The sequence below is a fragment of the Fonsecaea nubica genome, assembly GCF_001646965.1.
Source record: "Fonsecaea nubica strain CBS 269.64 chromosome Unknown Scaff116, whole genome shotgun sequence".
Lineage (NCBI taxonomy): Eukaryota > Fungi > Ascomycota > Eurotiomycetes > Chaetothyriales > Herpotrichiellaceae > Fonsecaea > Fonsecaea nubica.
The window spans coordinates 21,767-34,747 of NW_019173789.1; the positions used below are offsets into that span (position 1 = coordinate 21,767).

Consider the following 12,981-nt stretch of genomic DNA (forward strand, 5'->3'; position numbering starts at 1 on the left):
TTGTCTACGTCACAGGTCAAACGTGTTGTATAATAGTTCACGAGGTCTTTATGAGATGGGGAAAAAGGTCCTCGGCCAGTGTTATGTTAAGTGTCTTTCATCATCCTCGAGGCCGCATCACTGGGTATTGGTGTTTTCCAGGTTGGGGGGTCTGTTACGACCAAGGTACCATTGGGGTTGAGGTCACAACGACACCCATTCGAAGTCTTGCCAGAGTACTCCATCGCTAGACATTACGCGTGGTCCCTGAGCGTGAATGGACGTGTCCTGGATGGGGCCAAATGGACATCAACTTCATCCGCAGGCTCGGGTGGCTGCAGTCTCGAGAAGTAATGAACCACCAGGAAATCGAGGACGAAACAAATAGACAGAGAAGACATTACACCATCAGTAACATACGCGACAGAGGGGACTATGAGAGAGGAAGCAATATAACAAGCGATTGGTTTACCTTCCCTTTCCAGCCAGGCGCACAACAAAAATCTCAATGAAACAGCTTCACACGCCAGCAAAAAGGAAAAAAAGAAGGTCCCATTCGAACTTGATCAGGGCTCGAACAGGGAGAAACGCTAACAGGTTGTAACACAAGGCCACGACCACAGAAGAGATTCTATATTACCAATGGTATTGGTGTGAGAAGAAGTAGTATTGTAAGTGATATTGGTACTGTCAGTGATACTGGCATTGTCATTGAGATAGGCATTGTCATAGATATCAAGTAGTAGTAGTAGAGAAGCAGTATGGTCAAGTAGTCTCTCGGTCCAAGTCACATCTTTCTCTCCATCATACTTCGTACATCTCCTGTGGTAAAGCGCTTTACCTTGGAGATGAAGAGAATAATCATTAGGAGGTCCGGATGGGACTCGGCCGGTGTTACCACCACAATCGAAGGGCATGAAACCGATTCGGAAAGTTGGTAGAAATTTCGGGACTGTAAAATGTAACATGAATAAATTCTGAGGATCGTGAAGAAGAGAGAAGTGGGTATTGAGTGAGTGAAGGAAGTGAAGTGAAAGGAACAAAGGTGGAAGGGAGTAAAAGTAGCGACATACTCGGTTCACCTTCCCCTTTCCACGCACCAACCCCCCCTGGTGTCTTCCTCACTTACTCGTACATCTTGTTGCGCCTCACTCGACAATTCCCCTCTCTCACCCAATGGAACAGATCGTCCACCCTTCATCTCCTCCAAACAAGTCGAGGTCCAATTTAACTCTTCCCAAAATCCTCTTCTCCGAGACCGAGATCGCTCTCACCGCAGTCGTCCTGATGGCGCCATGCTCGGTACTGTTTGTACGAAATACGAGTCGGCGCCATCGTGTGCTTTACCCGATCTGACTATAGCATGGAGCGTAATTACGGTGCGCCTTGACCTCGGCTTCGCTTAGACGCTCTGTCCCAGTGTCCTTCGCCACCGCCTCTTCCACCTCCTCCCCCCTCATCCTACAACTCTATCCCAGGACTGGCATGGTTTACGAATCTTGGGAACGGGTACTGGTCCGTGGGGACAATCACTCTTCGTCGCATCGCAAGCGAGCTTTCCTCGTTGGCTTGACTCGGCGGTCGTTTCCTTCGCCTGGCAAGATCACACCCTACCACTGGGTGGGTTGGCTTTGATGGCCCATCGAAAAGCGTCGAAGCTTGACTTGCCCACACTTCGATTCATCTTATTGCCGAAGTCACTCTCTGGCGGTACCTTCTTTGAACCGGGCTGTCGTCCTTCCGAGGGAAGCTCGTGAATCGTCGTGATGATTTCCCAGGTTTGTCAAACGTTTTTGCTTCATTTCATCTGATCTCAAATCTTTGGTCTTTTCTATTATATTCGTTTGCCATTGTTCAGCCGAAGCGTATTTTGGAGTGGGCTGTGCCGTGTTACTGAGCGAATACTTCTTTGTCAATCACACCCTTCGAGCTCTCGTCCCAGCGCGAGATGAGATTTCCTTGGTCGAAAGCCGGAGTGGCGGACAAACCGTCAGATTCGGGAGTTCAAGAGAGCCATCTGAGCCCTCCATCGGGACAGCCAGTCTCAGCAGATACTGTTGACCCCGAGAAGAGACCCGTCCCAGCTGATTCGAGTGTTGGGGAGCCTGGTTTACTCGAGAAACCATCGGCCACCACGCCAGAACAAGATATCCCCATTTCAGCATCCTCTGATGAGAAGGCCGTGCTACATGTAAACGAAGATTTATCCCGCAGAGACTCAACAGCAACTTCCGATGCAGGCGAACCCGGCGAAGATGATGAATCCAAATACGCTAGGGGTTTGCCATTGCACCTCTTGACGTTCGGCCTCACTCTATCAACCTTTGTCATTGCCCTGGACAACACCATCATCGCAACCGCCATTCCCAAGATAACCACAGTCTTCAACTCCCTAGATGATGTCGGCTGGTATGGCTCCTCGTATCTGCTCACAACGACCTCGCTGCAGCCGTCTTTCGGGAAGATATACACCTATTTCAATGTGAAATGGACATACATGGTGGCGCTCTTCATCTTCGAAGTTGGCTCGGTGCTGTGCGGCGCAGCAACGAACTCTACCATGCTGATTGTGGGCCGTGCTATTGCCGGGGTTGGTGCAGCAGCGATTTTCTCTGGCGGCATGACCATTGTAGCGTATTCGGTGCCCTTGCGGAAGAGGCCCATCTACATTGGGCTGTTGAGCTCCATGTTTGGGATTGCTTCCGTTGTTGGGCCTATTCTGGGAGGAGCGTTTACCGACCGTAAGTGCCCCGATTGAATCACTGCCGATGGGAGATTGGCCCGCTGATCCCGGTTTCTTACAGGCGTGTCGTGGCGCTGGTGTTTCTACATCAACCTCCCTATCGGGGCGATCGCTATCACGGCCGTGTTTTTCTTCTTCAAGAACCCCGAGCGCAAGCACAGCAACCTCACCATGAAGGAAAAGATCGGCCAGCTTGACCTCCTAGGCGCGTTCTTCCTGATCTGTGCCATCGTCTGCCTCCTGCTGGCCCTGCAATGGGGCGGCACCACCTACGCATGGTCGAACTCGAAAGTCTGGGGCTGCATCCTGGGATTTGGGCTGTTGATTATGGTCTTCACGGGCATCCAATTGTGGAAGGGTGACTTGGCCACGCTCCCACCACGGATCATGCTGAGGCAACGCACCGTGTTCGTGTGTGCGTTCTTCTCTGCCTTCCTCGCCATGGGCCTGTATACGCACGTCTACTACCTCCCTTTCTACTTCCAGGCCGTCAAGGGCACGACGGCCGAGCAATCCGGGATTCGCACGATTCCATACCTGGTCAGCATCACCATCTCATCGATCGTGGTCGGGGCCAGCATCACGACGCTGGGGCCGTACGTGCCATTTACGTGGTTCGGCTCGGCCATCTTCGCCGTTGGGTCTGGCATGCTATACAATCTGAAGGTAGACTCATCGACAGGGACGTGGATTGGGTACCAGATCCTGGCTGGGACGGGCGCGGGCGCGTGCGTGCAGATCCCTTTTATCGCGGTGCAGGTGGTGCTGAACAAAAAGGACATGCCTGTGGGCAACGCCGTGGCCATCTTCTTCAACTCGCTCGGCGGCGCCATCTCCATCTCCATCGCACAGAACATCTTCTCCAACACCCTCATCCAGGAAATCCCCAAGTATACCCACGGCGTCGACCCGCAGGCCATCATCATGGCCGGCGCCACCCACATCCGCCAGGTCACTCCGCCGGCCCAGCTCGCTGGCGTGCTGTACGCATACAACGTCGCTGTTACGCACTCGTACATTCTGTCCATTGCCTGTGCGAGCATCGCCTTTTTATTCTCGCTGGGCTTTGAATGGAAGAGCGTCAAGGGGAAGAAGATCGAGATGAGTGGGGGTGCGTAGGTTTCTTTGGATTTCTCTGTCTCTGCCTCTCTGTGTTTGAAGAGAGTAAGAGTAAAAGACGTGGAGGGGGAGAGACAATGGTGGGAGGTAGATTGTAGAAACTCCACTTAACTTTTTCTTCTTGTTCTCCTCTCTCGTGGAAATGACTAGGAAGAGGGAAATCCGAATCTGAATACTTGACACATATATAGCCTGCATGTATGTACCGACCTAGGTATTTTTTTGGTCTTTCTTTACTGGGCGTGCCCACCAGCAGAAAGAGGAGGAGAGGGGATGGAAAGGGGGATATGTATGTAAAACGCTAATGTAAATATCTCTTTCGATATATCAATATATCAATATCTTGTTGAAAAGAGAGGGAGGGGAAAAACCCATCCCCATCAAAGCTAACAACTGTAGGCTAGCCAGACTGGCAATGGCTGGCAATGGCTATGGCTATGGCTTGGCTATGCTATGCTATGCTATGCTATGCTATGCTATGCTATGATGGCACTGTAGCAAATTAGGCAACTAGGCGGCGGATTCCGGGTCCTCTTGGTTCCAAAACGCCATAAAGTCGAATCGGAGAGCGGCTTCGAGGAGTGTGGTCTGGAAAGTAGCGTCAGTGGGTTAATCAGACAGGGAGGTAGGTCCGTCTACATCCATGTAGGTACAAACAAGAGGAAAGAAGGTAGGGAGGGAGGGAGGGAGGGAAGAAGAGGACAAGGTGCGGGTGGCTAAAAGAGGATACCAACTCACCGCATGTGGAGAGGTCGGGGGCGGGGCGGTCCAGACGCACGCCTGGCTGGCAAGGGCGGTATGTTCCAAGGGGACGGTGTCGGCGGGGTTGTCCTTGTTATCAGCATTGCTGGCGGAGGTGGTGGTGGTGGCATAATAAGGATGGCGGGTGAAGCGAAGAAGATAGGCGCCGGAGCCAGCGCGGTCGAAGACGATGTCGCGAAGCCTGATGCGGTTCTGCTCGGGCACGTCGGAGCCCACGATCAGGGAGGTGAGGCCATTCTCCTCGATGTGGACGACGCGCACGGCGATCCGGGCGAGCATCTGGCCGTCCAGGCCGCACTGGCGGAGCATGCAGACGGCGCGGCGGCGGAAGCTGGCGTTGCGGTACCGCGTGGCCACGAAGAACAGGATGGGCACGAGTCGCGCCCGTCGCCGCCGCCGGATCAGCAGGCCGCAGCTCACCACGACGTGCTCGATCGTGCCGGCGTACGCGTCAAACGCCACTTCCTGCCTGAAGGGGCCGCACCGCGACAGCACGTGCAGGCACAAGTGGTACGTCCGCAGGAGGTGCAGGTCCGCGAGCATCTCGGTGCTGAGGTGGTGGTGGTGGGTGGTGGACGGGTCGAATTCAAGGGCCGTCAGCTGCGCGAGCCACGCGTTGAGTTTGTCCGTCATGTCCGGCACGACCTGGAACCTCGTCTGTGGTGGGGGCCCGTCGAGTCGCAGCGCCGTGCATTCAAAGGCGAGATCCTGCAATGCCCGTGCGGCGGCGTCAATGCGCCCCCAGAGCTGTGTCGGGTTGACTTGTGGGTAGAGCACAATGTTCTCTGCAACAGCGGCGGCTTCTGTTTTGCAGTGGGGAGACCACCAGGTCATCGCCTGCGGTCGGGCGATCTGGTGCAGCTCGCTGGTGTGTAACTCCAGCATGGAGAAGATCTGCTCGAGTTCCGTGATGGCCGCGTTGTCACCGGTGCGCTGGGTTGATGACGATGCCGCGGCCGACCGGTAAGTATTAAGGATTTTGCGGCCGGCGATGAGATGCTGGATGGCCGCGAATGAATTCTCCCTGTATTCGTCGCACAGGACTAGGAGGAGGCAGGCCATGAGCAGGAATCCTGGATCCGGGTTTTGGGTTTGGCTGAGGAGCTTGAGCGCTCTGCCGTAGTGCTCGAGGAAGACGACATCCTCTTCGAACGGTGGCTTACACGGCTGACGCAGTCGATGCGACCCCAGTCTGGACGCTGCGATGGTGAGATGCTTGATGCTCTGGTCGATAGCGCAAGCTTGCAGCACGAGCTCGTTCCAGAAACGGTGGCTCCCGTAGTTCAGCATGGCCGGGGCACAAACTTGAACGAAGAATCTCAATGATGTCCAGGCTTCGTGTTCGCACAGTGCGGGCATAGGAGCGCCGAGCACTAGCAGGACGCCGATGGGAGGCGGATCTTGTCTTCCTCCCTGGGGTGATGGGTACCCATCGCATTTGCGGCCTGTGCTTAGACAGCGGTTACAGGATGGCTGGCCGTAATCGCAACGGACACGCCTGATTTTGCAAGTAATACAAGCCCTGCCGCGCCGTCTTCGAGTGCTGGGCTTTATTTCGCTCTGAGAAGGATCCAGGACCTCAACCATGGTTGGCTTTCGGATGCAAAACAGGTCGATTGGGGTCGATACCGAACAGGCGCCGCTGGTCAGTCGCAATCGTGCGAGATGCGAACAGCAACGATAGTAGATTTGACTTGACAACAGATTTGTTCAGCAGCTGTCGACCGTCGAACCGGCGGAACAGAGCGAGGGATAGAGTTCAGGCCCATGTTGCCACAAGGTCGAAACCACAAAAGCTTGAAGATTGGATGTCGGCCATAGATATCCATATTCACTAAGTCCGCATTTCAAGACCGCAAGACATGATTGGTCTGCTCGCGAACTAGACGTTAGCTGCATATCGAGACCCAAAGTGTCTTTCCCCTGTTCTGTAAACCTTGGACCACCTTTCTGTCACAAGGCTTGGTAAAGGATAGATATTGTCCCGACTTACAAATGCAGTGTCGATGTAGAGGGAGCTTTCCCACAGTTTTCGACGTAGCTAAGTCCGAGAGAACTCTGGCAGAGACCTGGTATCCAGTATATAAAAAGCAGCCATGTTCCCCAGAGCAAGTTGAACATCTGAGTGCACAAACCGGTAGAAATATCTTGAATTCTCTAGATCTCCAACATGTCTCCAATCACAGCAGATCACACCGTCGTCCTTATAACAGGTGCCAATCAAGGAATCGGCTATGAGTGCGTCAAGAAGCTGGCAGCTGAACAAACCAACTACCACATCCTGCTCGGCTCGCGAAGCCTGGAAAAGGGCAAGGAAGCAGCGAGCAGCTTGACAGATCTGGCCCAAGGTACCTCAGTCGAGCCTTTGGAGCTCGATGTCGACAACGATGACAGCATTGCCAAAGCCGCCAAGTACGTCGAGGAGAAGTTTGGTCGACTTGACGTCCTGCTCAACAACGCGGGCATCAGCGGCGTCAAGGGCGTGAGTTTTCGCCAAAGCATGATCCAGACGCTTCAAACCAACACCGTCGGCGCCGCTTGTGTGACGGAAGCCTTCATTCCCCTGATGCGAAAGGCTCAAGTCCCGCGGCTCCTCTTCATGTCGTCGGGCCTCGGTTCCATCACCCTCACTTTGGACCCTTCGTTCCCCTATTACGAATTGGGCAATACACCTGATGTCAAGGGATATATCATTTCAAAGTGTGCAGAGAACATGGTCGGGGCTTTGTATGCGGTTCAACTAGGCAAGGAGGGATTCAAGGTCAACATGATTTGCCCCGGTCACCGAGCCACCAACTTGAATGGCTATGACGCGCGTGGCACCAAAGCTGCAGACGGTGCAGTCGAGGCTTGCCGATTGATCGTCGATACTGATAAAAACGGTCAACATGCAACATTCACCACCTCTCCTGAGACACAATACCCATGGTGAGAGGTGTCGGACTTGTATCGCTGCAAGGAAGTGAGGGAATGACTTTGGGAGGATGAACGATACGGTGACAGGATTTGACTATAGGTCTCGATTTTGACACGCTCGGGACGATGGTTTGAATCAGTCTGCGCGGAATATACTTGTATACCAAACTAGATGTTAGAGGCAGACCTGCACATGTACGTAGTTAACTTTGGCCAATACCGAAAGTTTTCGGGATATCTGGTCCATGCACGAAACTCTAAAAATTGCCAGAGATGAGAGATAGTGTAACTGGCATTGCCCACACCCGTACTCGGTACGAGGTACTCATTGAGAAAATTATGTGCAGATGAATCGGTCAGGAGGAAGAGAGAGTGGCGGTGAACTATGCGGCAGCCTAGAGTTTTCTCCAAAATGCCCCCAAAGTCCCTATAAGTGGGTTCCACATTTAGTCCTTAATAACATAATATATATATTACAGTACCACATTTTCTTGCCAATTAGCTGTAGACACTATGGCCGAGCGGTTAAGGCGTGTGACTAGAACTTGTTCCAGTTATCACATCTCTTCGGAGGCATCGGTTCAAATCCGATTGGTGTCGACATTTTATTTCTTTTTGTTTTGCTTTTTGCCAGGCCTTTTTTTAACCTGCTATGGTCTTTTTGCTGTTGGGTTACTCCCAAGACATTTTCTGCGATTGAGGCTGTTGTATGAGTACCAAATGCATGGTGCGCTGAAGGCTTGGCACGGATGATGACGGAAACATTGCCAAGAATTGCCAAGGGTGGAACAAAAAGTGACGTCGTCATCCAATGCCTGTATTCGCCGAGCGCCACCATCGCCAACTCGTACACCACATCCTCAACATCCACCACAAGCCTTGTGCTTCCTAGGCGGGACACTGGTTGACTATCGCAGAAGATGAGTGTGGATAACCAGGAGGACGGAACAAAAGACAAGTATCAACAGTTCTGCCTAGGTGGAAAAATGACATGACTTGCGATCTCTCCCCCCTCAAAGTCACACAAACTCCAGCACAGCCAGATCGTTCTCCATTTCCACACTTGATCAGCCTGGGCCTTGGTATTGCAATCACGAGCAGAGGGACCTGCTCACCCTTCAGCCGGGCCTTTGCCCACGGTGACCTAGGCTGAGTTCCAAATGTTACACGAACGAAGAACAAACACGGACCAGAAACGGTAATGCAAACCCCCGTACAACGAGGCAATTCTCTTCTTCTGGGTGGAAATACGTTGACGAGAGGCACCTTTACTTCCCTCTGTGCAACCAATTTGTCTATCACAACCTCCAGCCGCCCCCTTCTAACATGGGTTTTCTGGGTTGCCCAACGAAAAGGGCCTCTTTGATTGTTCTCGACGTTTGATACCGCGGATGCCTTTTTGCTATTCCTGCCTCATTGACTTCCCCCCCTTGGCAACCTCCTTAGGCACTTATAAAACGAAAAGGTATCGACGCAGCAATCCCCAGGTAGACGGATACCTCTGAGAGTGCCATCTTCCCTTTTCGTGTCAGGAAGGAGCAAACATACCTTACGGTCCGCAACAACGACAAGCGAGCAACAGGGCCCAGTCCTCACAATCCCCAACGCAAAACCCTTCCCAATGGAGATCTGGCGCTACCACCCTGACGGCTGGCACGAGCCAATCCTCTTCACTCGGACACGCGGGCGTGGTGGACGCAGACGTGACGGTGAGGCCATCTACCTGGGGCATGGCGTCGGCGCGACATTTCACGTTCCCCCATACCAACGCCGCAGCCGTCGTCGATCCCCACGACCCGCACCCTGGGACTATGATAACGACTCCGACTATTGGTAAGAAACAATCTAACCCTCTTGAGGGAGGTGGAGGGAAGAAAGAGGAGACAAAGTCGTGGCACGTCAGAGCTGATTTGATAACCTTTACTTGGGTAATATCTCTAGGTCCGACGACGACGACTACAGCAGATACCGACGAGGCATCATCAACAACACCAACAACCACTTCACCCGCAACAACCCCGCTTCCTTTGCCCGTGCCCTCGCCAACAATCGAGTCGTCGTCAACAACATCTACAGATCACCAAGGCATTATTACTGACGAAAGTGCCAACCTGTACTCGGCACACAAAAGGGGAGGATCGTTTTCGTTCGAAAGTCGATTTTTGGTCGTTGAGGGGGATGATGGGGTAGGATTGAGATACCGCGGGAAAAGGAGGCTGGCAAAGGGCGGAGAACTGATCATGAGGCATACGTCGAGGTCGACTTTGTGTTGAGAGAGATTGATTAGTCAAGGTAGTGTTTGGAGGGGAGAAGAATAAGTCTTGAAGAAATACAAAAAAATCGAGTTCCTATCAACTTTGTCACGAACTAACTACCCTTGAATTTTATTCTTGTTCTTGATCTTGTTCGTGGCCTCGTTCTAGATCCAAGTCCAAGTCCAGGTCTGTGTCTAGGACGACTTTATTTTTTGGCCGAAACACCTTGGCTCGTCGCCCCTGACTTTTCTCCTCTGACTCAACATCCACCGGTACAGATCCGGATTGTTGTACGTGCGGGTCCAGCTATCGTGCATGAGGTCCGGGTACCGCGTGAAGGTGACTTGGGTTGCATCGGCCTCCTCCAACGCGTGGACCATCTGTATCGACGCCCGGACGGGGATGATGTCGTCGCGATCGCCGTGGAAGATCCTGCCACCCTCGAAAATTAGTAGAGTCCCTCATATTCAAAATGATTCTCGTGTGTCGTCGACGACGACAACGACAACGACGGTAAGAACGCAGTACTACTCACCAGTGCGGCACGTGCTTGACGTGGGTGACCCGCAAGGGATCGCCACCGCCGCAGATCGGGACCAGCGTCGCGAACCGCCGCGGCGAATGCATGGCAAGATCCCAGGCGCCGTAGCCGCCCATGCTGAAGCCCGTGACGTGGATCCTGTCGAGGTCGATGCGGTAGCGGTCGACAATCTCGTCGAGCAGGGCCGACAGGATGGCCGCGTTCCAGCCGTATCCGTTCTGCATGTTCAGCGACGGCGTCACCGTGACAAAGTTCTCGGCTAACAGCTCACACGTCTCTCGGGGGACGGGTTCCGCGGAGCAATCGCCCTGCTGCTGTCGTGTCTGCTTGCTCCTCCGCAGCCGTGGCGCCGGGGGGATGTTGATGGCAGGGTCTTCATGGCCTGTCGGACCGGACTTTAGCTTGTCGTAGCAGAGGACGACCTTTGGCACGCCGTGCCGGATCGAGGCAAACGACTCGTGCGGCCCACGCTGCGACTCCCCCGCGCCGTGCAGGAAGAGAATCAGCGGCCACGTCTTGTTCCTGGTAAGGTCCGAATCATACGTCGGCGGCAGCGAGACGAAATGCTCGTACCCAAAGGGGGCATTGGAGATGCGCTGGTCAAAGTATTCGAACCGGATGTGTTGGGTGTGCGCGTAGGCGTGGCCGGGATCCTTGGGTGGCGAGCTCCCTTTCTTAGCTGTGTCACTACGGCCACCACCACCCTCTATACTCGGTTCGGGCGGCCGCGACATGATGACGACTGCAGGGACGTTCTTGGGCCCTCGTTTGGCCGTGTGGAAGTCGTGCAGCGAATTGGGGTTCTTCTCGGGGTCGTCGCGAACTATCGTGGTGGTGGACACGGTATGGTTACCCATGCTCCCTTGTGGTTGCGGACGTGGTTGTAGTTCTGATGTTGAGGTAGACCTTATTGGTGCTGGTGTCATATTGACGTTTTCATTAGACGTTCAGACGAACCCGTCGTCGGAGACTGTGTCCGATCCTCGAGATATTAGCGTAGATATTGTAAATTTGCAAACATCATAGAGCAGGTTCCATCATGCTACCGCTGAAGTTCTGTGCCTCGTCGGTCAGCCCAAGAGAAGATACAGGATGTGACTTGATGTCAAGGCACGGAGAGACAAAGTGTCAAGTGTACAGCCATCCATGTGGCGAGAGATGCTCGTGGGAGACTTTGCCAGGCCTGATTGGAATGGGGTATTGCAGATCTCCCTCTTTTGATAGGGTTGCCACCTAAATTAGGGAGGAACGATTCGTCTGTGTACGAAGGGTATCTTCAGTTACCTTTCGTGATCGGTATCGCTGTAACAATGCTTTCTGTGGATCTGACGCTGTCGGGTCTGGTACTCTGCTTTACGTAGATTGGTTACTTTGATGAATAGTCCATCTGGGCTCGTTGGCTGTTACACTATTACGATTCTGGGTCAAATCGAGACCTAGATACTTTGCGAGGAGCTCCACGCCGGGGCATGGAAGACGTTGATTTGACCTGGTGCCTGTGAATCCAATCTTGGGTCTTCCGAGTGGTGTTTGTGGTGTGGTTTGTGGAAGATTCTCTCCAAAGTCCTCGACAATCCAATACCACAGAGAGATTCTGCGTCATTTCTTTTCCCAATGAGGGATTGGGCTATGTTGAAGATAGATCGGAGTAATATGTACCTCGTAGGTTACTTGGAAGAAGAGTTCAGAGGTGCATCTTTGCATATAGGCGCTAACCTAAAGAGGTAATCGCCTGGGAATTACGTAGTTCCGCTCCCGCGACAAGTTGCGAGCATGATTCCGGTCCCCAGATTGACCTCAACACAGACATACCAAGTCCCTGTCCGATATCTCGCAAGCACCTCGAACCTTGTCAGTCAGACGAACCGCCGCAGCGCGGGCGGCCATGCGGGAACCATGGGAAACTCTCAAAGCGCGCACAAAATCTCGGCGCATGACAGGTACAGTGATTTTGAGCCCTCACCCTCCCCTCCGTCTGTGCCAGTCTATCTTTCTGCCTAATCGCAATGTTCTAACCGGCTATGCCTTCTCTGGCTCGTATAGGGCAATTCTGGACATGAAGAACCAGCGGGACAAACTGCGGCAGTACCAGAAACGAATCACCGTCATCACGACGCGCGAGACTGAGATCGCAAAGGAGTGCCTGGCCAAGGGCGACAAGGCCAAGGCGCTGCTGGCGCTGCGGCGCAAGAAATACCAAGAGTCGCTCCTGTCCAAGACGGACGCGCAGCTGGAGCAGCTGGAGAAGCTGACCAGCAGCGTCGAGTTCGCGCTAGTGCAAAAGGACGTGCTGTTCGGGCTGCAGCAGGGCACGCAGGTGCTGAACATGATCCACAAGGAGATGGGCGGCCTGGAGGGCGTGGAGAAGATGATGGGCGAGACCGAGGAGGCCCGCCGCTACCAGCAGGAGATCAGCGAGGCGCTGGCCGGCCAGATGTCCAACGAGGACGAGGACGAGGTCGAGGACGAACTGGAGGCCATGGAGCGCGAGGTCGTCGGCCTCCCCGACGCGCCCAACAAGACCATCCTGGGCGAGGACTCTCTCCCGGAAGTGCCCAAGACGGAGCTGGAGCGGGAACAGGAGAGGATACAAAAACAAAAGGAAAGGGCGCGGCAGAGAAGAGTGGCCCTGGAGGCTTGATATTGATTCCCCAAAGACAACTTTT

At 53.6% G+C, this 12,981-nt stretch overlaps 6 protein-coding genes and 1 non-coding gene across 7 annotated transcripts; 5 read left to right on the forward strand and 2 right to left on the reverse strand.

Moving 5' to 3' along the window:
- Positions 1–1,927: 1,927 nt before the first annotated feature.
- Positions 1,928–3,841, forward strand: AYO20_10594 (hypothetical protein; the record flags this gene model as incomplete). The annotated part of the gene is made up of 2 exons (XM_022648851.1): positions 1,928–2,720; positions 2,784–3,841. The coding sequence occupies 2 exons, from the start codon at positions 1,928–1,930 to the stop codon at positions 3,839–3,841; spliced, it is 1,851 nt and encodes a 616-aa protein (XP_022495154.1).
- A 510-nt stretch (positions 3,842–4,351) lies between these two features.
- AYO20_10595 (hypothetical protein) lies at positions 4,352–6,190 on the reverse strand (the record flags this gene model as incomplete). Its single annotated transcript, XM_022648852.1, has 2 exons — positions 4,352–4,429; positions 4,580–6,190. The coding sequence occupies 2 exons, from the start codon at positions 6,188–6,190 to the stop codon at positions 4,352–4,354; spliced, it is 1,689 nt and encodes a 562-aa protein (XP_022495155.1).
- A 583-nt stretch (positions 6,191–6,773) lies between these two features.
- AYO20_10596 (hypothetical protein) lies at positions 6,774–7,535 on the forward strand (the record flags this gene model as incomplete). The annotated part of the gene is made up of 1 exon (XM_022648853.1): positions 6,774–7,535. One exon carries the CDS (start codon positions 6,774–6,776, stop codon positions 7,533–7,535), a length of 762 nt encoding a protein of 253 aa, XP_022495156.1.
- A 491-nt stretch (positions 7,536–8,026) lies between these two features.
- AYO20_10597 lies at positions 8,027–8,119 on the forward strand. The gene has a single exon. It is a non-coding gene; the product is annotated as a tRNA-Ser (tRNA).
- Positions 8,120–9,140: 1,021 nt separating this feature from the next.
- AYO20_10598 (hypothetical protein) lies at positions 9,141–9,617 on the forward strand (the record flags this gene model as incomplete). The annotated part of the gene is made up of 2 exons (XM_022648854.1): positions 9,141–9,352; positions 9,461–9,617. The coding sequence occupies 2 exons, from the start codon at positions 9,141–9,143 to the stop codon at positions 9,615–9,617; spliced, it is 369 nt and encodes a 122-aa protein (XP_022495157.1).
- Positions 9,618–9,903: 286 nt separating this feature from the next.
- Positions 9,904–11,241, reverse strand: AYO20_10599 (hypothetical protein; the record flags this gene model as incomplete). The annotated part of the gene is made up of 3 exons (XM_022648855.1): positions 9,904–9,968; positions 10,034–10,206; positions 10,310–11,241. 3 exons carry the CDS (start codon positions 11,239–11,241, stop codon positions 9,904–9,906), a joined length of 1,170 nt encoding a protein of 389 aa, XP_022495158.1.
- An 847-nt stretch (positions 11,242–12,088) lies between these two features.
- On the forward strand, positions 12,089–12,956 carry AYO20_10600 (hypothetical protein; the record flags this gene model as incomplete). Its single annotated transcript, XM_022648856.1, has 2 exons — positions 12,089–12,255; positions 12,359–12,956. The coding sequence occupies 2 exons, from the start codon at positions 12,089–12,091 to the stop codon at positions 12,954–12,956; spliced, it is 765 nt and encodes a 254-aa protein (XP_022495159.1).
- Between the last annotated feature and the right edge of the window lie 25 nt (positions 12,957–12,981).